The 23169-nt window shown below is 47.3% G+C and overlaps 1 protein-coding gene across 1 annotated transcript in view; it reads left to right on the forward strand.

The window, feature by feature from the left end:
- Positions 1–23169, forward strand: part of KIF5C (kinesin family member 5C) — a 150073-nt gene that overhangs the window by 37419 nt on the left and 89485 nt on the right. Inside the window, exons 2-3 of the mRNA XM_053670705.1 lie at positions 13141–13231; positions 20335–20408. Of these exons, the coding sequence (XP_053526680.1) occupies positions 13141–13231; positions 20335–20408 (165 nt within the window). The remainder of the gene's footprint in view (positions 1–13140; positions 13232–20334; positions 20409–23169) is intronic.

Consider the following 23169-nt stretch of genomic DNA (forward strand, 5'->3'; position numbering starts at 1 on the left):
AAGAAATCTAGGACCCAGGCAGCACAGGGTGTGGCAGGTGAGAGTCACTGAAATGCATTAGCCCCTTTTTCACCCCAATTTCTGACCCCGGTCCTGCTTTTTCTCCATAATATGGTGCTTCCAGATGACTGTAGCGTGAAGCAGTTTGTGGTCAGAGTCCTCCTGGAGGAGTATCCAGGTGCCATGGGGTGCAAAGGAGGACAGGGAAGGAGGCAGGGGCAGGGGGAGAGGGGAGACAGAAAGAGAGTACCTGTGAGAGGGGGCGTTTATCACGAAAGGCGTCATGTTGGAAGAGGGAGCATTTGGTATGAGTTTTAAAGAACAGGTAGTGTTTCTGTTTTTTTAAGATTTTAAAAATTTATTTATCTTTAGAAGGGAAGGGAAGGAGAGAAGGAGGGAAATATCAGTGTATGGTTGCCTCTCATGTGTCCCCTGCTGGGAACTGGCCTGCAACCCAGGCACGAGCCCTGACTGGGAATCGAACTGCGATACTCTGGTTCACAGGCCCGCACTCAGTGCACTGAGCTACGCCAGCCAGGGTGAGCAGGTGGTGTTTTGACAGATACCAGGGTAAAGGTATCAAGATGCCATTTCAGTCAGAGGGAAGAGTTAGAGCATTGAGGGAGATGCAGGAGAGTTGCTGCGCCTGTGGCCCTGGAGTGTCAGGTAGGGAAGCACCCACTCTCGAGGGCTCATAGACAGGCTTTGTATTGTGGAAGGCATTTGCGGATGAGACGGCTGTGTACAGAAGGGCACCCTAGCAAGTGACCGCGAGCCATCTTTTAGTAGCTGGGCCACAGGCGGGAAGATTTGGCAAGGGATGTACAATGCACTGGAGGGGGAGAGAGAAGCAGACCACCTGGAAGGCTCTCGCACAGAATGTAATAAGGGTAATAGAGATGCAGAGCGAGAAATCGCAACTGGCTGACAGTGGTGAGGGAGCACCGTGGGCAGGATGGCTCCGACCTCAGATGATGGGGACAGTGGGAGAAAAAGGGGGAGGGGAGGGGGAAGAAGCCTCCCTCTTCAACATACATTGTTTAGGGTGTTTGGGGACACCCAGTTAGGGACTTTAATCAGATAGTTGGTAACACGGGTTTGTGGCTCCGGGTGAGCGATAGACTTTGGTGTGTCTTCAGCACACAGCCGTGGCCGAAACCGTAGGAGTGTCTGAGAGTACGGAAGAGGGGGGCGCGACGGGGCAGGGCAGAGGCACGGAGCGAGCTGGGGACGTTCCGTGTTTGGAGTGGGCTGCGGGAGCCAGAGACAGGGAGGGAAGGGGGTCCACAGAGGAAAGGGCACCGAGTGGGAGACCGCAGGCCCAGGGAGGTGCACGGGTCTGGTGCACGGGTCTGCGTGGTTTGTGAGTTGTGAGGCCAGTCAGGGGTTTCAGAGTTGACGGCTGGGAGGCCATGGAGCTCTTTGAGGAAGCAGCCGAATGAAGGCCGAAGTCAGATGGCAGGACGTGAGGTGGAGGGGTGAGCCAGTAGGGGCGAGAGAAGACCCAAAACTTCCAAGTGGTCTGACAAAGGGCAGAGAGGGGGCAGTAGTTCAGGAAGGATGGGGAAAAAAATAATGGAAGAAGATGACACAGGCTTCCCTTTCTTTTCTTAAAACATGCTATGAAAAGAGAGATACTGAACAGAAACATTGGATAAGAATTGAAGAACACAGGGTTCCCTTCTCAAGGCAGAAGGTACCAACAAGAAGTCCTTCCGGTATCTGAGTGGGGGTGTCTGTTAAACCATCGTTTCCTGGGATGATTGAGCCAGAGCTGCTGGAACAATCGGTCTAAACAGTTCTCTGCCGGCCGGTCCCAGGCCGCATGTGAAGGAGATGGCATTACCTGTGGCGCCTTCCTCTCTCCCCGGTTTTTCCTGCTTGTCCTGGGGGAGCACAGCCCCCCTGCTGTCTCCTCAGAAATGAACAGTTTTAAAATTTCTGTTCTATTAACTAATGAATCAGATTAGCTAATTGCTCCTGGCAGAAGACTAGAGAACTATTTCTGATAATAGTTGGCCTTCTGAAACAGTGGTTTCTCTTACCATCTAATTCATTAACGGTTCACGGGTAGAAGTTCAGGTCAGGAAAGAGGGGCGGAGCAGGCAGAATTATTGGGAGAGTTTTGCTCTTCAAAGTCCACCTTGTTTGTGGCCATTCAGCTCTGCCTGTACCTTAAGCACTAAAAAACATGATCCTCCCAAAAATTAAAAGTCTTGGCTGAATTTAGTAACACTAAATCTTTAAAAGAGGGTGTGTGTGTGTATGTGTGTGCATGTGTATGCGCGCATGCGCATGTGCATGTGCATGTGCAGGTCTCGAACTTCATCTGCCTGGTGAGAAACCCAGTTTTGCCCCTATGGGTCAAGCTTCTCTTCTCCTGTATGGGGACAGGTTTCCCACTGGACTGGGGCATATGAAGCTTGTGTAGACCAGGTTCCAGCCCGTCCAGCCTAAATACCATGGGCTGCAGAGGAGCCGTTTAGAGTTCGCATCAAGCCGCTCCCCTTTTGTAGGGCTAATGCACGCCAGTCCAGGGTGGCACCTCAGACACTGACTGTGACATAGCTGCCCTGCACTTAATGTCTCTTCCTGGTTTGGGTTAATGTAATTGTTCTTTTCCGTGGGGCATATTTTTCTGTAATTTATGGGAGTTACTTTGTCAGTCATATGGAAGTGTGATGTGAGCCGTTGTACTCTGGGTTTTTACTGTGTCATGTTCTAAACCCAACCGCGTGGAACTCTCAGAAAACCTGTAGTTGGGGTTTAAATACCTCCTTGTGGAGGATCGGCGACAAGACGCAGTGTGGTGTTAAGGATAAAGGAATTCTGGTCTCAGTGCAGATTGTTGCCTTTCACACGGTCGTGGGAAGTTACTGTTCATTTCCAGAAAGGGAAGCTAATATTCTTGCCCACCTCTGAAGTTCTGAGAAACAAATGGAGACGAGGGACCTGAACTTACCATAAAAACAGAACTGCTGTTCAATACAGTTAGAGAATTATAATTTTATAAGCTGTGTCTGCAGAATGAAGAAACCATGTAGAATATTAATAACTCTATATGCCGTACCTATCCAAGTGATGGTCCAGGCAAAAGTTTTCTATTTCATTTTTAACTAAAGAGAGGATACTTGCGCAGGTGCTGTCACGTGGCTCCTGTGTTGGGGGTGCCACCTGAGCCTCAGCGTAACTGGGGACTTTGCAGAGGGTCACTTTGACCGAACGGCACGGAGCCGAGCCAGAAAGCTGCTGCGGGGCAACGCGCCCCAGAAAGAGGGCTCAGCGTTGTCTGTGCTGTCTTCTGCTTGGCAGAATAATTCCTCTACTCTCTCTTCAGTGAAACAGCTTTTTAACCTTCTCTCCTGTGAGGAAGGTTTGGTTTTTTCTTTTCTCTTTTCAGCTTTGACTTGGCCTGAAACCAGATCTGCTGAAATAACCATAGTAGCAATTTTCATTCATTTCTCTAAATATATAGAACACTGAACTCAGTCCAGTTTCACTTTATCTTCTCTCCTGCTGTATGTGGTCAAGGTAGAAGCCGCTCTTACAGGGAAAATTCCCAGAACCTTGTACCGCTCCTTGTTGCAGTAGAGAAAGATCCGCTCTCTCACTGCACAGGACATACAGGTAAATACGCCTCGTGACGGGTGAGCTTCTGCATCAGAACCAGTTCACCTGACTCTATAAATCCCCGTGTCTTGGTAGATTAAGGCAAAGAGCAGTTCAAGGGCAAAGATTGGGGGGAATTCATTGTATTTTGATATGAAATGAAAATCATATCAAAAAGAACCATATTTTTAAAACACAGATTCCATTAACTTCTTTAACAGAAGTGACACTTCTGTCTTCATCTCGCCTGTGAGCCAGGCAGTAATTCTGAATTTCTTCATTATCACCTGGGCAGTTTGCCTTCCCAGAGTGGTTTTTCGTAGCTGTCTGCGATCTTGACAGTGCGTGTGTGTCCAGCAGCAGGGCTCTCGGCAGAAAGGAAAGAATTCTAGCCTGGTTTCCTCCCGCAGGACGCATTCTTCTGCTTTGCCTTTGTTCCTTCTTGAGGCTGCAGAGGTGGGCATTGCCTTGGCAACCCCAGTAGGAGCCCAGTGCGGCTCGATGGACGTCAGTTTCACTGTAGCCTATCTGGGGAGCAGCCTCGGCTTTGGCCAGAACTGGCCCCCGCCGCCTTCCCTGGGGCACAGAGCCAGTGTGGGGGTGGGGTGGCAGTGTCTGGGTCTAGCTCTGGCCTGGCATGTGTATACCCAGTCACAGACTCGTCCCAGCGTAGATGGGGTCAGGCAGTGGAGTGGCGAGAAGGTGGAGTGGCAGAGGAGGGTTCAGCTGACGGGAGGAATCACGTTTGCAGATTGATGGGCTGGGGAGAGGATATAACAGTGACAGGAAAGAGCTGATGGTCACTGCCAGGTGTGGAATACTTCTGCACAGCGGGCTTTGGGCACTTGCAGGCCAGCTCATCATGAGTGGGAAGGTGGATGGTGGGAGAAGGCGTTGTGAGAGGCGAGAGAGGCAGCTGTTACTGCTGACTTCTTGGAGGTGGGGGCGAGGACGGTCAGCAGCCAGGGACGTGTCCGACACACTGGGGCGCGCGGTGAGAATGGGTTCCCTCCTTCCCTCCAGCAATCCTCGCACCGTTGCCTGGTGCCCCGTGTCCGATTTCCCCAGTGCTTTTCTGGCAGGCCTTCAGTTGTCATGACATCCGCAGATTTTTATCGAGTGCCTACCCTGTACCCTCATGCACAGGGCCCCGAGCCCAGCCAGGGCCTTCAGGAGCCAGGAGCACTCCTTTGAGTAAGTCAGTCATCTGGGCAGATGTGGCCCCCAGGGCCCAAGGCTTGACAAGTAACCAGCACCCTTTTATGAAGAAGGTACCCTTTTTTCTAGGTTAGTGTCTCAAGTTCACAGCTTGTTAAATTTTAACAAGGATTTCAATTTTCACTCACCCCTTTCCCTGCACATCAGCCAAATGTGATAGTTTCATATGTGACAGTGATTCAACAATCTGGGATCTCTTAGGACCTACTGAATGAAAGAGTAAAAAAATAATGTGTAGGATTTTTGCCTTCTTTTGGGCTTCCCAGAAGCAGACCCTGGGACAAGGATTCAAGTGCAAAGTTCCTTTGGGAGGTGGACCCAGGAAACACTGATGAAGAGTGGAGAAGTGAGGCAGGGACGTGAAGGAGAGGGAAACCAGTGTCGGGTGTGTCCTCACACAGGTTACCACCACCACAGCCACCACCACGGGTAGCCAGAGTCACCCCCCCGCCCCCACTTCCGCTCCTGGGTGAGGGAGCTAAGTATTTCCCCGACTCTTGTCGGTCATTGGTTGAGGGCTGCTGGGGAGGTGCTGGCCTCCTGCAGGCCATACTGGGCCCTGCAGCCAGAGAAACCCTGGGCAAAGAAATGCTGGTTCTGAAGGTGGGACCAGCCTGCAAGGGAGCGGTGATGATTGAGAGGTCATGGTCAGGACCCTGGAAGCATCTTCAGCTTTGCAGCTGGTTTTAACTCAGGAATTTGTGGGAAGCTCCAAAGCTGTACTAGCAAAGCTGGTGAGTCTGTGAGTGCCTGCACAGACACAGCTTCTTGACTTTCTTAAGTAGGCTTTACGGCTGAATATTGAGATTTTCTTTACTTTTAAAGAGTGTAGAGGATGACCTTGGGGCAGACTAAACTTTCTAGGACCCTTAGAAATTTAATGGCCGTGCAGACCTGTGGGCTGAGGCACGATTTGGCACTTGGATGTTGTAAAGGTACCGGCATGCCAAGTCTGTGGGCTGGTACATTATAATACAGATTGATCTGAAGGTTTCATTACGGAATAATACTGACCAAATCCGTGCCTCTTCTGTAACAGCAGGCACTGTACTAGGTCCATTACTCACATGAGCATATCTGATCCTCACGGGAGGCAGACTTGTGGATATTATCGGCCCTATTTTACAGATGAGGAGACAGCCTCAGAAAGAGGGTAATGATACCCAAGTGCATTTGAATTCATTTCTGCTTGTCTTGGGCAACAGTTAGTATTGATTGCTGGAGTGAGGAGCACAGAAACCCTGTCATAACTCCCTTTATAGTTCTCCCCCTCCTGATCTACTGTTTTCTTTCTTAAAGCATGTGGATGTGTATAGTTTATACTTTGTATAAGGTGATTCTCCCATTTTGGGCCATTTTAGAAATGCGGAGATACAGTACAACAGTGTGTTACAATGGCTGGAGATATTTCCGTGTCCATAATGCATGCTAAAATATACTTTATGATATGTTAAGTATGAATTTAAAAAACATCTCCCAAGATACAAATCAACACCATAAAGAAATACCATGCATACTTCAATAGGGTGGTTATAATAAAAAAGATACACAATAATAATTGTTGGCAAAGATGTAGAGAAATTGGAACCTTCATCCACCGCCGGTGGCCAGTGGTACAGCCACCATGGAAATGGTTTGTCAGCTCCTCAGATGGTCAGACATGGAATTGCCATGTGACCTAAACATTCCACTTTTAGATAAATGCCCAGGAGAAATGAAACACATATCTACATGAAAAACTTATATAGCTGTTCCTAGCAGTGTTCATAATAACCCAAATTGGAAACAACCCAAATATCCATTAGTTGATGAATGGATACTTTAATATGTGATAAGTCCATATAAAGTATTGATTCATGATGCAACATGGATGAACTTTGAAAACATGCTAAGTGAAAGAAGCCAATCACGGAAAGCTGCATATTATATAGTTCAGTTTCTGTGACGTGTCCAGAACAGGCAAGTCTATACAGACAAAAAGTGCCGTAGTGGTTGCCTGGGGCTGGGGGACTTGGGGGGTTTGGGAGCTGCTGCTCATGGGTGCAGAGGTTCTTTCTGGGGCGACGAAAATACTGCGGAGTTTGTGGTCATGGATGTTCTGACAGCCACTGAATTGTGCACTTTCTTTAAAGGAGTGAATTTTATGGTGTGTGAATTATATTTCAATAAACAAAACAAAAATATCTCGGGCAGGATATTTGTGTTGATAAAAAATGAGTGTCAACATTAACCTGAGGACTTCTGCTTTTTAGTTAATGTTTTGGAAACTTTCTCTTGGGTTGTTACCAAAGTCCTTCATGGTCTCTGAGTTTATTTTTAATTTCTTCCTGTGCAAACAAATATAATGCTTTACTGATGACTTACCCTTGGACATCCTTGAAGTCCTTCAACTCAAGACAAATCCATACAGCTTTTGGGAAGGAAACATCTGCCTCTCTCTTTCTCTCTCAGATAAAGGAAATTTGGATGTTGAATACTCAGTTCCCCGAGTGAAATAAAGTTGCAATGTGGGTGTAGGCTGCTCTTTGGCCTCCGTGGGTCTTGTTCTGGAGGACAGTTCTAGGTTTAATGCTTCAGGAAGGTGGATGTAAAATCATACGGATGCAGCTTTCTAAGAACCAGAGCTTGTTGAGTGTTGGGCAGGCTTGCCGTCACTTGTCAGGTCAAGGAGGTGGGAGGTGTGCATTGAGAGGAGGTTGGACTGGCTGATTCTGAAGTTCGTACACTCCGAGGGGCTGGGGTTCTAATTCCCCGGCTGTACTGCTCCAGTCCTCATAGCAACAGCCCTTTGTTCATTGAACTAATCAGTTCCATATGGAAAATAATTTAGAATTGACTGGGAAGAAAGCAGGGGGAAAAAGGGACCAGAGGCTCTTGCTTGTTGTTTCCTTGATGTTCAGCGAGAGCCGGAACTTTGGGCACACTAGACCGGGCGCCAGGAGGTGAGGATCGTAGTAGGCACAGACCTGCCGCCGACCGTGTTGGCTGGGTGCCTTTGCAAACCATCTAACCACTTCAGGTCTTGTTTGTTTACTTGTAAAACATAATGTTGGCTTGGGATGGCTTTGAAGGAAATTTTGGCTCTGGAAAATTCTAGAACTTTTAATAACTTCAGCTTTTCATAGCAAATTTTGCATCTGTCTCTCCCTAGCCTCTGATTGGCTTTTGTGCCTGTTTTTAATTCTTTCTGTGGCAAGGAAGGCTTGCCATCTGCATACCTTTTTTTGGGGGAGTCATCCTGGCCCTTCTTCCCTGAACTAAGCCCTTCTTTCCTCACTGGTTTCATGTCAGCCCCACCTTCATCATGGTTGACACTTTCCTGACCGCTGTGCAGGCTAGTAGGGTGTCCGTCTTTTTACTTCATTAATCACTTACTTCAGTCTTTCATATCAGTCTTAGCAGCTGCTGTTCTGTATGTATCTTTTCCAGCAAAGCTTATGCTGCGCAGGAAAACAGCACACTTTGAAGGGAGAACACTTGATTGCAATAGCCAAGATCTGGAAACAGCCCACTTGCCCATCAGTAGATGAGTAGATAAGAAATATGTAGCACATTTACACCATGGAATACTATGTGGCTGTGAAAAAGAAGGAACTCTTACCCTTTGCAACGGCATGACTAGAGCTGGAGATTATTGTGCTAAGCAAAGTAAGTCAGTCAGAGAAAGACAAATACCGAATGATCTCACTCATATGTGACATCTAACGAACAAAATAAAACCGAGGCATGGATACATGGAACAGACTGACAGATCTCAAAGGGGAGGGAAGTGGGGAGAAAGGGAAGTCGGAAGAAATTAGCCGAAGAACATGTATGCATACATGTATAGCCATAGGCTGGGGGTGGGGTGGGGGCTGGTTGGAGGGTGGGGGGCAAAAGGGGGGGAGATATAATAGTGCCCCAGCCAAAAAGAACACTTGAAACCAGAACCTCAAAGTTATTTTCCCAAAGTAACAGAGCTGATAATGCGACTGTGCCTTAGTTTTCCCGTTTGTGAAATGGGAAGAATAATACCTACCTCACAGGGTTGCTATAAAAATTAAATGGGATAAAATATAAAATGATTTGGCCTCACTGTGGTTGGTGATGGTGTTGCTGGACAGTTGGTGGTCAGCAGAGGCTGAGAGGGCTTGTCTCCTGTGCTTTTACGAATGAAATCACACCAACACCTGGGGTGGAGGGTTGGTGACTTTCTCAGTAATCGGTTCCTCTTCCTAATACTCCTCAGTCTTTAAAGCTAATTCCACACAGTGAATTTAAACCTTGCTGTGGAAATTGAAGTCGTTTTTTCTGTTTCTTAATAAAGATGGAAGAAAAGTCATTTAAATCATTGGCTCCTTTTGGCCACAACCCTTGGTCGGTCTTAGAGATTAGATATTATTAGATTACTCCTCGATGATCTCTTCTCGGTGACAGTTACTTTGTTTCCTTAGCACCGCTCCTGGTGCCCATCTCGCGGCCTGTAAGCGGCCCTTCCGCCCCTCTCTGTCCGGCGGGTCGGAGGTGTCAACGGGCAGGCCATGTGGTGCACAGGCAGTTTGCTCCCAACAACCGATAGGAATTCTGGTTGTCTGGTTTTTAAAAAACTTTAACTATAAAAACGTGAGAGCCATCTGCTGTTATTTTTTTGTACGTGGTAAGTCGTTTGGTTGCCCTGCCCGTCTGCAGTTAGCCCTGCTCCGGCGGAGGCTCCCACGGCGGAGCGGGCCCCTCCCTCATTCTCAGGTGCTGTGCCCGTGGAGGGAGCCCTGTCCAAGTCCCTTCATGAACCGCAGCAGGTCTGCAGCATGCGACCAGGTATATCGGGCTTTCTGCGGCTCGTCTCAGCTGGTTAAATGCTTTAGTTGTAGTGGTTCATTTAGTTGGTTGCAAATAGGTCCCATACTAATTGCTATGGAGCCAACCAAACAGGGTAATGTGACAGAGCATGATGCCAGGGTGGGCTGCAGTTAGGGTCCTGGAGACCCTCGGCAGGAGAGACGTTGGAGTTGACATCTGAAGGGTGACAAAGAGCAGCCGAGTGAAGATCTGCAGTGAGAGACTTCTAAGGGGGAGGAAGAGGTAAGAGCAGCGTCTCCCAACCAAGGAGCAGGCATGCACGGTGCAGGAGGAGGCCCAGCGGGCTGCCCTGCGGTGAGATGGAGGGGCGTGCAGGGAGCTGAGGGTGGGCAGGGTCCGGTATAATGGGAGCTAGCAGAGCTTAAGGCAGGAGATACTGCCATCTGATTTACAGCTCTGGTAAGCTCCTTGTGACTTTTCAGTGGAAACTGGATTGTTAGGAGCAAGAGTGGAGGCAGGAAGACCAGTGAGGAGGCAATGGTGATTGTCCAGGTGAGAAACGCCGGTGGCTTGGACTAAGGGTGCGTGGTGTGGATGGTGGGATGGGATAGAATTTCTCAGGCAGGATTTGTGAGACTTTTGAAGATTTTATTCATTCATTCATTCATTCATTCATTCATTCATTTATAGGGGAAGGGAGGTAGAAAGAGAGGGAAGGAAACGTCAATGTGTGGTTGCCTCTAGTATGCCACCCACCAGGAACCTGTGCTGCAATCCAGGCACGTGCCCTGACTGAGAATTGAACCAGCAACTCTTTGGTTCACAGGCCAGCACTCTATCCACTGAGCCACACTGATCAGGGCAGACTTTTAGACCATTACCAACTTTGCTGGTGGTGTTGGTTAAAAGCATTTGTATATACAGCTGGCACGGCGATGCCACAAGCAGTTCTTTAAAAATAGTATTAGCTCAATTCTAATTCCAAGACTCCAAGGTTCATCTAAAATAAAAGCCTGTAGCCAACTTGGTGCATGCACAAACAGGTGCATAAATATGCTTATATTTTTAGCTACTTCCTGTGCTAATCTGGTAAGGTAAGTCTCATTTTTCTAAATTTTAAATTTTCTTAAAGGCAGCTTCTGTTGGGGGTAAACTTTAGCTTATGGAAAATTGTTGTATTATCTGTTTGTCATTTGGTAAAGGACATTTACTGAGTAGAGATTTCTTGCCTTCTACTCTCTTAAAGTGAAAGTATCATATACTCCAATAAACATTTTACATCTAAAGGCAATGCTGGGGAGACCTGTCTTTTTGTACTGTATACTGTACTGCAATAAGTCATTTTTCCTGCCGTAGTAAGTGCATTTTCTCTAAAACACAAAGCAGGGTCATGCTGTAAACTGGATGGTTTATTTTAGTAGTGCTGATCAAGTTTGGAGAAATAATGGATTTGTTTTAAATTAAGCAAAGCCACATTTTCTTTCCCAAAGTTTCAGTGGATGGCAGGTGCTTAGGCAAATTCTGTGAGAGTTTTATTCTTACCTTTTTCCCTGCTGCATTTACTTGAGTTCGACAAAGAGGGAAAGCTAATAAGAATGTATTGGGCTGATAGTTTGCAATAGATGGTGGTGAGGAATAATCTCTTGGTTATTCCACCAAATGTTTGGTTCACTAATTAAATGAGACTTGCTGGGAACAAAACATTGGAGAATGATCCCTTTCCATAATTTTACCAGTATCACTCCCACTACTTTGTATAAAACCAGAATTTTATGGTACCCTGAAACTCTCCCACTTTTTCTCCAGTTTGAAATAAGATACTGCGAACTGGAAGTAGCTTATTTATCTGGTTGGCTCAACTCTGTTTTCAAGGACGGGAGCTCCAGCATCATGCCTGGTGCACAGGACTTCACCTGTGCGCAGCTCTGCCCTCGTCGTGAATGAGTAAAATGTTAAGTCGGTCTGACAGCTGTGTGCTTGGCTTTGTGTGAAGGTTATAGGATGTAACAAGCCCTGTCTCTGGGTCCCTCACAAGCTGTTATCTTTTTGAGGTGACAGCCTGTCCTTGGGAGGTTCCTACTGCCCAGAGCCGTGTGCAGGAGGCATGGGACTCCTCTTTTCTCCTTTCTCTCCTCCTGCTCTCCCCTTGGCCACTTGCGGAAAATAAAGTTGAAGGGCCGCCTGGGTGGGCCAGGCGGTGGGCGGCATTGGGGTGGAATGGGGGTTCTATTATGGGCGTCTCCGAGTAAGAAGCTGTGCCAGTCTTACCACATTTCCTAAGTGCTCAGCACTGTGCCTGGCACGTAAATGACCAGTAACTCCTTGGTGGGTGTTGAGTGATTGGGCAGCAGGGCTCAGAGAGTGCCGTGTGGTGCTTCTTCCACCCCCTCTGACGGTTAAGTCCTTGAATCGCTGGGTCCAGAGTCAAACAAAGCCCCAAGACCCCACACTTGGAAATCACTTGATTAACTGTAATGAAGGGCTTCCTTTGTCTGAGAAGCCTCGACCCAGTTAAGACACCACTTATGCATGTGAAGAAAATGCTAGAATTCTTTGGGACACAGATCAGTAATGTCTTGCTAAGAAGAGCAGCCTTTTAAAGTCTGGTCATGTCTTCCCTTTGAGTGCGATCTAGCACATTCCCTTGGCTAGCCCTGCCCTGCACGAACCGGCTGCAGCTCTCCTCCCACCACCTTCAGGCCCTCCTCTCTGCCCCACCCGCTGGGTTGTTCTTGCACAGTTCTTCCTGTGCCCCGGTCTTTCTGATCCTGTGAAGATGTGCTTGACTGGTACTTCTTCAGCGAGTTCTGGTGTGTGACCTCTCTATCTATCATCCATTCTGTCCCAGTATTTTATATTGACGCATTTTGCATTTTCTGCTGTGGCTGCTTTCTTGTTTACTTACCTATCTATCTGCCACACTTGACTGAGTGCTTTACATGGGCAGGACTGTTTTCTGATGTGGGCAGCATCCAGTCTAGTGCCTGGTTCAGTCTAAGCTCTCAATAGGTCAGTATTGGTTCGCATGAGTCAGTGACCTGCCAACCTCATCGTGGTTGGTGATGGTGTTGCTGGACAGTTGGTGGTCAGCAGAGGCTGAAAGGGCTTGTCTCCTGTGCTTTTATGAATGAAATCACACAAACACGTGGGGTGGAGGGTTGGTGACTTTGCTCAGCGATCGGTTCCTCTTCCTAATACTCCTCAGTCTTTAAAGCTAATTCCACACAGTGAATTTAAACCTTGCTGTGGAAATTGAAGTCATTTTTTCTGTTTCTTTCATCAGAAAAAGTGGGGTTCGAGTTAAAAAAAAAAGCACGCATTTTCTTTCTTGTCTCAGAATACCAACATATATCACATATAAACACAGCGTGTGTACGGTTCACTCTAAAAATCCGCTGGTCTTAGTCAAGAACTGCCTGAAAGAGCAGGGTGGGTGATTTAGTGCCTGTTGCTAACCACCAGTAGTCATGCATTTTATTCCCACGTTTTTCATGGGTTTCCTTCCTTTTTCTTCTCTTTTCTTTTTCTTTTCAGCAAGGGAAGCCATATGTCTTCGATAGAGTGCTACCTCCCAGCACGACCCAAGAGCAGGTTTACAGCGCGTGTGCGAAGCAGATTGTCAAAGGTAAGTGCTGTCTCTTTATTTCCGCCTGGGCTTTTCAGAGTAATTGAAAACATTAAGTGATACTTGCGGCCCGAGAAGCAATGTGCTTTGACTGTAAGCAGAGGCCTGCTAATTGGAAACACCAAATTATAGCTCCAGCTCTGGCCCTGATTTGCTGTGATGTCGGGCAAGTTATTTAACCTCTCTATGCCTCCTCTCCAAGAAGGTTCTTTTAGTTCTTTTGCCACGTTTTTGGCGGAGCTATTTTATCATCTAGGAGCTTCAAAGCTATTTTATCATGTAGCTATGATCACACTTTTTCTGTAATGATTTTAAAATAGTACTGCAGGTAAAGGGCTTCCTTTTTCCTTTCAAAAAGAAAAAATGTGTATACCCGATGCTCTAATTGTACATTTTCGGTTGATTTATTTTGTGCTTCTGACCCTTCAGAAAGAAGCTTTAAATGGGGAAAATTCTTGTGCCTCAAGAAATTCTCTACCATATCATAAAATCCCATTACCTTGCTGGTTACTGAACTGTGTTTGCTACCCGGCATTCCTCGGTTAGACTTCCATCTCACCCGCTTTTAGCCATCCCACCCAGATCCCAGCATTTGTTGCTACACATTTGTTCCTCCGGATAGGTAGTCTGCACGCCTGCATTTGTGTCTTGGTGATCTATCCTTTGCTCTGGGACTGGCCTTGGCCCTGAATGATTTGTGTCACAAGTCACAGCAGGTAGATGAAGCAATCGACAAGTCGCCCTCCCTTACCCTGTCAAATCAAGGGCAGGTTGGAGCTTGCCTTGTGGAGCTCACCATCTGCACAGAGCCGAGGGGCATCTCCTGCTACTTTGCTTTTCATCATTAGATCCCTGCTTTCAAATGCGAATGCTTTCACAACTGTGCTTTCAAATGTCTTCATGCTGCCACCTTTGTAGGTAGCTCTGGATTTAAAGAGCAAAAAATAAAAACAAAATTAAAAAAACACCTTGCCATGTTAGATGTGCTTGTTTTTAGAAGCTGAGATGACTAACCCAATGCTTTGAAATTCACGAAAATTGGTCCTGGGTACATCTGTTAGATTAATTCTGACCCTGGATACCTGCGTGGGAGACTCTGCCAGTACGAAATGTTCCTTTCTGAGGTGTATGGTTACTCACATTCTTGTAGCAGACATCAATTAATTGTGAAGGTCTTCACAGCAAGATTATTATAGAAAACTGAAAGGAAAAAATATGCCTGAATTTGAGCTCTTTTTGAATTAATAATACGGACCTGTAACTGGTGGCAATGTTTGTCTCCTCTTCTACTCTCTGGTTTCTCTTTCTAGCTAAACACGTTTCCTTTCTCATTTTGGAGCATGCAGTTCTAGTGCCTCCCAGTCAGCCCTTCTTCCCCTTCTTCATATTTTTATTAGAGTGAGATTAATCACATGTGAGCTGAAATTCCCTTCCTTATCTCTCCCCCTTTATTATCAGAACCAAAGAGTATTTCCCCGCATGCTGGGCTAAGCAGGGGGGCCATCTAAATACACCCCCTCCCTAAGCTGACACTGTAATTAGAGATGGAGAAACTCCATTGAAAAGAAATCCTGTGATTAACAAACACTAATAATAATCTTTGAGCCTTTATTTACTAGAGAGCTTTGTGTCCCTTCCAGTGTGTGGGGTTTCGTGCGGTACGAAATGTGAGACACCGGCAGCCCCTGGGGAGCTCGCCCCTGGGGAGCTCTCGGGGAGACGCGACCTAACCGTGGGTCACATGAGACCCAGTGTATGGTGAGCCACAAAGAAAACCAGTTAGAATCAATCAAATTGGGCTCTGATGCGATATAATAAACACATTTTCAGGCACCATAAATGTTACCTAAACAGACCCATTCTGTAACAGGAAAGAGTTCCTTAGTCTCCTTTGAAAGGAGGTTGGGAGAGGGATGATGAAGACCTGATTTAACTTTTTCAGTACCCACTGGGGCTGGCGTGCGGGGAAGTAGCCGTGTGTTTCTGCATCGGCCAGGTCAGACACAGAGATCTGAGAAAGAACGCCTTGGGACAGATCGCCCGGCACCGCTGAGGTCTCTCGTGTGCTGTGATGCCAAGCTCTGTTTACGTCGGAAGTGGGAGGAGGTGCCGGGGCGTCCTTTTCCCTGGGGATTGAATCACAAGCCAGGAATTGGCTTGTGAAGGTCACCACAGTCTGTGTGATTCATGAAGATGTGGAGGAGTGGTGGACTGGTGAACTTTCCTTTTAAGTGTATCCAAACCCTTAATGTTTTTGAGATCAGGAAGACTCCTTTTAGCTGGTGACTTTATTCTCTCTCTGCTTTTTCATTCCCTTCAACTTCATTGGGTTTCTAAAAAAAATGTTTCAAACATTTGGTTGTAGAATCCTGGCCTCTCCCACACTCTCATCTTTACTTGGTGTGTGTTTTTCAAAATGTTGTCTGAAAGAATATGTAGAATTCTCTTCCATTTCTTCTAGAAGCGGTTATGGGGCTACCAGTATGGTAAATAGGGAGGTTTCTATAAGCACCTAGGAATTAAAAACCATGGTCATGGATGCCATTGCTGAAGTAGAGTAACCGAGTCCCAGACCTCAGAAGTCACTCTGGGCATTTGCCTTCCAAATTAACTAGATGGAGACTATTCAGTGCCAGAGAAGGTGGCTTTCTTGTTTTCTGGATCTAATTTCTTTCAGCTTCACTCATTTGGTAGGTTCTCTCACTCATTCCTTCAGACCTATATTAAGTATTTACCATGTGGCGAGCACTGCTGGAGACTGGAGGCACCAGGATATGTAAGACTGCAAGAATTTTTGAGTATAAGAGACTCAGATAGTCTCCAATATAAGATGCATCCATACTAATCATACGAACGGATAGTGTGCGTTTTCAGGTGGGCGTGTACAAGACGCTGTGGGAGCACAGAAGACAGTCCCTCGGTACTGATTTTGGTGACGCGGAAGGGAACTGGAGAATTCTCTGAAGGGTTGGGTGTGGAGGATGCTAGAAGGGCTGTGTAAGTGGAAGGAACAGGAAAAGCAAAAGCATAAAGACACAAATTATGTGGCACATTTGGGCAACTTAGTGTGGAACAGGGTGCATGGTGGATGAGACTTAGAAAGAGTTTGGCTGGATCAGAGTTCGATTGAAACCGACATGCATTATCCTACAGGCAGCGTGGACCCATTGAAGGATTTTAAGCTTAGGATATTACCAGATCTATTTTATTCACTATATATGACTCTTAAGGAGAGATATATTTGTTTACCTACTGTTATCTGTCAGGCACCCTTTATGCACTTTGTGTATGTTATTAGATTTTAAATCTTCACAGCTCTATGGGGTGTGAGCATTATGGTACCAAATGGGAATTTGAGGTGAAGCCACTCAGCCAGGTTAGTGAGGGGGTAGTGAAGCTGGAACTTGAGCCTGAACTTGTCCGACTTACCTAGATCTTTCTGCACTGTCCTCCTCCCACTTTTCTGGTGGGCCCACAATGAGCATTTAATAATAATTATTTCATGAGTTGTTTCTTCTCTGTCATCTGTTTGGAGTATTAACCAAGCATTGCAACAAGATAGGGTTAGGAATGGGGGTGGGAGGAAGATAGTGGAGAATAGAGATTGCAGTTCTATAGCCTCGGGGTGGCCCTGGCTATCTGCCCATAATGAGATGCATTTCAGTTCTGAAGGTGCCGAGGGCCCTCAGCCCAGGCACCAGCCCTCCAGGCTGGCTGATTAGCCCATCCCGTGGGGTTAGCTCTGTTGTTCAGCAGGATTGCCTCTGCACTCTCTGCGAAAGGCCTGGTGAGTCCCTTGGCTGACTGGTGAAAAAGCCTTAGGATTCTAAGTCAGGGTCGACTTGTCAGCCACTATTGCCAGGGGCCCTGGTGCCCCTGACAGGCCACCATTTCCCCTGGAAAGCTGGTGGGGGGTCACAGCAACCTCCTTAGGGGCATTGATGTGTAGGTATGATTGTGTCCTCTCCAAATTCTTACTTGACATTCAGACTGTTCTGTTCCAGCAAGACCTGGGCTCAGAACTAGCAAAGCTCAGGACAGAAAACTTGGCTTGTGAAATATGCACCAAGAGACAAAAAGTATTTTCAAATATCCCACTCTCCTCCGCCCCCCTCCTCCTATCTGGGGTTTGCTTGGCCAGTAGAAGGCTGGCTGCCATGTTTGTGGGGTGCAGCCACCGTGGTGTGAGCTGAGGTCACATCACACCAGACCCCATCACAAAGAAAGGTTCTGTCTAGCCGAGCTGGTTCCGGGCTCTGCGGCTGGCATGTAGAAATAGCTGTTTTGTTACGGCGGAGACCCTGGAACAAATGCTTTCCTTGGGCCCAGGAGCTGTCATTCAACGTGCTGAAGTGCCTTTTTGTGGACTGTTTCTGTCAGAGTCGGGGTGGGGTGGCTGTGCGGGTCTGTGTGGCACGCAGCACGGGCCCGCTCGCTCTCTCTTTCCTTGGCGGGTTCTCCAGTTCGCTCTGTCCCCCACCATCTCCGAGGTCCCACCCGCCCCACCTCTCCTCTCCAGTAATCGTCACACCTAGAGGAAACAGACAGAAGCCCCCAAACCCTAGAGTTTGGGAGAAAATAGAGCACACTGGGTTCGGAGAGCTTTTTTTTTCTTTTAAAACTATCTTTTAATTCAGAATTGAGTTGATAGAGGGCAGCCATCAGCTCCATTCACCCTTGAACACTAGAGGTAGTTTGTTCAACAATGAATTAATTGTAACATGGTTTTAAAGACCTTAAGGGCCAAGTGAGGTTTATATGTTCAGTGCTGTACTCAGTGTTGTTGAAGTAGCAGCATCAAGCAATCAGATTCTCTAAGTATATAGTCCCATGGATCTGCAACGAGCTCACGTCTGTGTCCCCATCTTTAACCCCCAGGTGTTGGGAGAGCAATGGCTGACTAGGAGTTGGTAGGACTGTGCATCGTGCTTAGTCTGAGGGTGGGTGCAGAGAGTTGCAGTGGGCCTGGGGACATTAGGGAGGCCCAATTCAGGTGTCCTGGTCCAACTGCTTTTTGGCAGAGGAGGAAACACAGGTGGGTTTTCTGCCAACAGGGCTCGGACTCTAGGCTGAGTTCTCTTTGGGGTGTGGCAGATTGCTCAGAGCCACCTCCTATGTACCTGTGCACTTAAAGGGTGGCCAGCGGGCCATTGCAAGGAACAAAAGGAGCTGGACTCTTGGCCTTGGCTTCCTTACCCCTGTTTTAACCCCTGAGCTTCCTACACAGGGGCCTAAGATAAGGATGCCCTTTCAGTTTGGGAGAGATGTTTAATTTCTAATAAGAAGAAACTGTGGTGCTGTGGTTGTGGCTAGAATGCCGATTGCCTGGGGTTATTTGTGCCCTGAATATAGAATCATAAACGTACAACTGGAGGGATGCGCTCTCCTCCCCGAGAGCGTGTCTGCGCCTTTCCTTCCCTTTTTCCTTCCCCCACAGGCAGGCATCTCCTAGACTCTAAGCGTCCCCATGGGACTTGTGACTGGGGAGCAATGGGCAGTGGCAGCTCATCATGAACCCCCCGAGCCCGTCTTCAAGGTCCCCTTTTCTCGGACTGTCCAGTGAGCCAAAGCAGCCCCGCCCGGGCTCATTCGTTACCTGTGATCCTTCCAGGGAGCTGAAGCGGCCCCGTTACTCTCTCCTGCTGCCCTAAGCCCTTCCTTGTTTCATTGTCACTAGCTTTAATAAATGTACTGTCAAAAAAAAGGAAAGAAAGAAAAAGACTCTTTCTGAGAACACTCTCATGTCTTCACGTTTTTGCTTCCCCCGTTACCAGGGAAACCATTACCAGAAGCCTGGTACGTGTGAACATTCGCTCTCGCTATAGCTTGACACAGCCTCTTGAGGGCTGCTAGGATTTAAAAAAATTCTGCCACTCTATTTTTCTTTTTTCAGTTTCCTAAAGGAAAATCCCGCTTTCTTTTCTGTTCTCAGTTCAGACTTCATTAACTTCAGATCAGTTAAATGCATATTAAAAATTTTGGGGGGAAATCCAATAAAACAACAAAAACTAACTGGCCTCATACAATTTGGAGAGACCAGCCAGCCAACCAACCAACCAGACAACCAAACAGACCTAATCAGGACCTGAAGTAGGTGGTGCTGATTGCCTGGCTGCGGGTTTGTTTTTGTTTTTTTTTTGTCCATGGCCCTCAAAGGGGACACCTCAGTGGGGGCTCCTCTTCCTGCTTGCACCGTCCGTTCAGGAATGAAGACTTCCTCCTCTTATGTAGAGATGGTGGGTCAGGGATATTGACTGTGCAACGTTTCCATTCCAGGAGGTTTATGTGGATGAAGGAGGCTTGAGGGAAACAAGTACACAGTCTATTCTAATCTCCTCTGCTGCTTTGAAAAATAATCTCCAGTGCAAAGCAGCCTCCATCACATGCCTCCCCTGTCCCCGCAGAAGCCGGCCTGCCCTGCGCGGGGCTGTGCCCAGCGTGCTCCCTGTGTGTTGAAAGAAGTGCCGGTGCTGCTGGGCCCGGGCTGCCTTGCTAGCGCAGTCACTAACCAAACAGAGGCACTGACTCTGAGTCAAGGCCCCAGGGGCTCCTGCGCTGCTGGGATCGGCACTGTGTGGCTCAGTTTGCAGAGTGGGGCCCTGTCCCCCTGCAAAGGGGCTCTGGTGCGGCCTTCACGGGAAACCTCCCCAAGGAGCTCGCCTGGGCCCAAATCAGATCTTCAGGAAAGAAATTCTATTCTGCACCTCACTGCAGAGAATCAGGGCACGGATAGTTTTCCCCCTGACTGATCTCAGGAGATCAACTTAGAGAAAAAAACTCAAGTATCTTTCTACTAAAAGGAAAATGTACTGCTTGATACCTGTCCTACTTTTGACGTTACTGGGAGAAAGTGTGCCCGCCTCCTTCTACAGGAACACATTCTGCAGGAATGTGCGTCCACTTCTCTGTGTCTGTGGAGTGGCTGGAGGCCCTCATTTCTGCTTTTATCTCACAATTGCACTTCAGATGCAAATGGAGTTGAAACGTCAGTTGTGTAAAAAATGAGATGTAAAAAAAATGGCTGTGTGGAAGATGTAATTGAAAAATATGCATGGGATCAAAGTAATGGGTTAATTTTATTTATTTATTTTTCTTGCTTGCAGATGTTCTTGAAGGTTATAATGGGACGATTTTCGCGTATGGACAGACTTCATCCGGAAAAACGCACACCATGGAGGTAAGATGCGGCGTGCTGTGACGTCAGGTTCTGAGACTGAACAGAACTGGTGCTTCCAGCAAAATTCAAGGTGCACGTGGCTTTTTTTTTACTGGGCAATAGAGATGGTTAAGGGGATGGTTGTATTTGAGAAGTTTTAAAATAACGGTGAGTAATAAAATCTCAAGAGTTCGATATTTTAAAAAATCCTTTGTTGATAGCTCTGTCAAAAAAAATAAATTTTATGAAAAAATAATCATCAACAAACCAAACAGTGGTGTGAAAATCTCTCACCCTAAGGAGGACCTCTGGCAAGGCGAGTCTTCTCAGGAAAAATCCTGAAACTATAGGTCAGAGGTGAAGGAAGTCGGCTTGAGGACTGGATTCAGCCCCCAGAGATATTTTTGTTTGCTCTGCACAATGGTGTTTTGTTTTGTTTTTCTTTAATTTCAGGCAGTGTTTAAAATGAGATGATTTCACACAATTCTAAGTGTCCAACTTTGGTTGGAAATTCGAAAGATCTAGCAACACTGGGTAAAATTTCACCGTAACATAAAGGGCAAGCTGGGCCGAAGCAGGGTCTTCATTGTCCCGATCACCTTTTTATTCCCGTGTCTGTCGTGTGCAACTGCCGTCACCTTGCAGGGATCTGATAAAATATCGGTTAAAATGATACTCTGTGGTGGCCCCGGCTGACCCCTGTGTGTAGGGCGGGGCTCTCTGGTCGACCCCGGTCTACGCAGTCCGCACCAGGAGTAGGCGCTTATCTTCAGCGTTCTTCCTCATCGTCTTACACACCTGGCCTGCCCTGTGGGCACTTGAGGCAGTGGCCCTGAGCTCCACGGCTCCACGCTGTCTCCCAGGCCGGGCACATCTGCGGACAGATTGGCCTTTACCTCTGCTTTCCCTGCTTTTTACCCTAGACTTCAAGAAGGCCTTCAGGGCCAGAGCATTCTGGGCCACCTGTCAGGTGAGGAGAGGTGAAACTGGTTATTATAAGAAACTGTCCAGAGGAAGTTTGGGAGAATTCAGTTTCCAAGCAGCAGGGTAAGATGAATCCTTAATCCTTCAAGCTTGGGGTTTTTTGTTTACGGTGCCCTCCTGGGAATATCATTGAGATGGGCTGCAGAGTCAGTTTAGCTTATGAATCATTCCTATTGAAGAGGCGGTTTCAAAGGCACGAGGCTAAAATCCTCAGGCTCTGATGTCTGCTCACACCGATTTCCGGTGTGCGGCATGACTCCGGGATCTCACGTCCGTTGTGTTGACTCACTGTCACCATTCTGCTGCAGCAAAGTGCTTCAGAGACTGCACAGGTTAACGGAAGCCCAAGGTTTATTTGCCACCTCTTCTAGACCGAGCAGGACTGCTCCCTGACACCTGAGCCTCATCGGCCCCTCGTCCCTGCATCTCACGTCCTTCAGCTGTGCTGCCTACGTGTCCCCAGGGTCCTGCTCAGGCCCCTCGTCTGCCTCTCCGATGGGCTTCAGACCCTAGACCTTCTGAGTTTGAGAAAAGCGGTGGCTGTGCATTTTCTAAGTCCCAACCACTCCCATAGCCGCGGACAGAAACTTCTTCCCAAGGCATAGGAGAGAGAGAGGACACCTCATGAGGATTATCAACCAGTCTCTGGGTTTTTGGGAAATTACCAAGTAATATACAAAATAACAACAACCCCCAAAATGCACCATATAAAATCCTCTAAAATCTCAGGGAATGGTTACAAGAGTGACCTTTTTATCTTTGGGATTAATTCATTTTGGGAAAATGTAAAGCACTTGCTAAATGTCAGGTATTGAAATTGTAAACCGTCAAAGGAAAGACCTGTCCCCAGAGAAAAATCTTGGTCTGCATTTGTATGTGGGGAGAATAAGTGGGTGTAAAGTGATGGCAGAGCAGTGTGTGTGGGCAATTTCAGACTAAAATTAAAGGCATTGATTGGAACGAGAGCATCTCAACCCTCTGTGTCAGGCTGTAAGCCCTGCGATGGCTGTCGCAGCCTTGGAGACCCAAAGGGACCTGGGTTTTGCCCAGGTTGATCTCACAATTGCTTAAATTCTGTGGTCTCGTCCTCCTTGTCACTTTTAAAGGGTTGATGGCAGTATGTTGCTCTTTATGGCTTTTGAAGATCACATAGTCGTGTCTGCAGGGGGAAGGAATGGGTGGATGTGAAGCCTTTCCCACTGCCCCGCCCCGCCCAGTTTAATCTGGTTATTTCTGTGGGGTGATTATAGATTGGAGAAAAGGTAGGAGATATTTTAGAGGGAAAGCAGGAGCCCCAAGCTAAAATCCCAGAGACCGTAGGAGCTCAAGGAATCCAAGACCCTGGAATGCAATTAAATTAAAAAAAAACAAAACAAAACAAAAACCCAAACCCTTCAGGGTTTGCACCACTGAAAGGAGGAATTTTCTGTATTTGGAATTTCATGTTGTGATCTTTCAAAGGCTTTTGGAAGGGGATGTTAACTCCCAGAATGGACTGCGCTGTCACTTTCTAAAGCTGTTTTTCATTTTAATCCCCCCATTTTTGCTCTGACATCCAGTAGTGATTCTATTACCTTCTTTTGAGGGGGAATAAACAGATAAGCCTACATAAAATTGGAAAGATTAGCTTTTGATGACGGAGCATTTAAGGTGGATTTTCAGTAAAAATACAAAGCACTTCACAGTGTCGGTGCTAAGCTGGTCATGCACTGTGGGGCCCAGCTTGCCCAGCCAGGGCTCCAGGGTCTGCGCTGGAGAAGGTTCTGCTGGGGCGCTGGCGGGATGGGGGAGAGAGGGC

Source organism: Artibeus jamaicensis, unplaced genomic scaffold (assembly GCF_021234435.1).
Source record: "Artibeus jamaicensis isolate MK-2021 breed Jamaican fruit bat unplaced genomic scaffold, CSHL_Jam_final contig_603, whole genome shotgun sequence".
Lineage (NCBI taxonomy): Eukaryota > Metazoa > Chordata > Mammalia > Chiroptera > Phyllostomidae > Artibeus > Artibeus jamaicensis.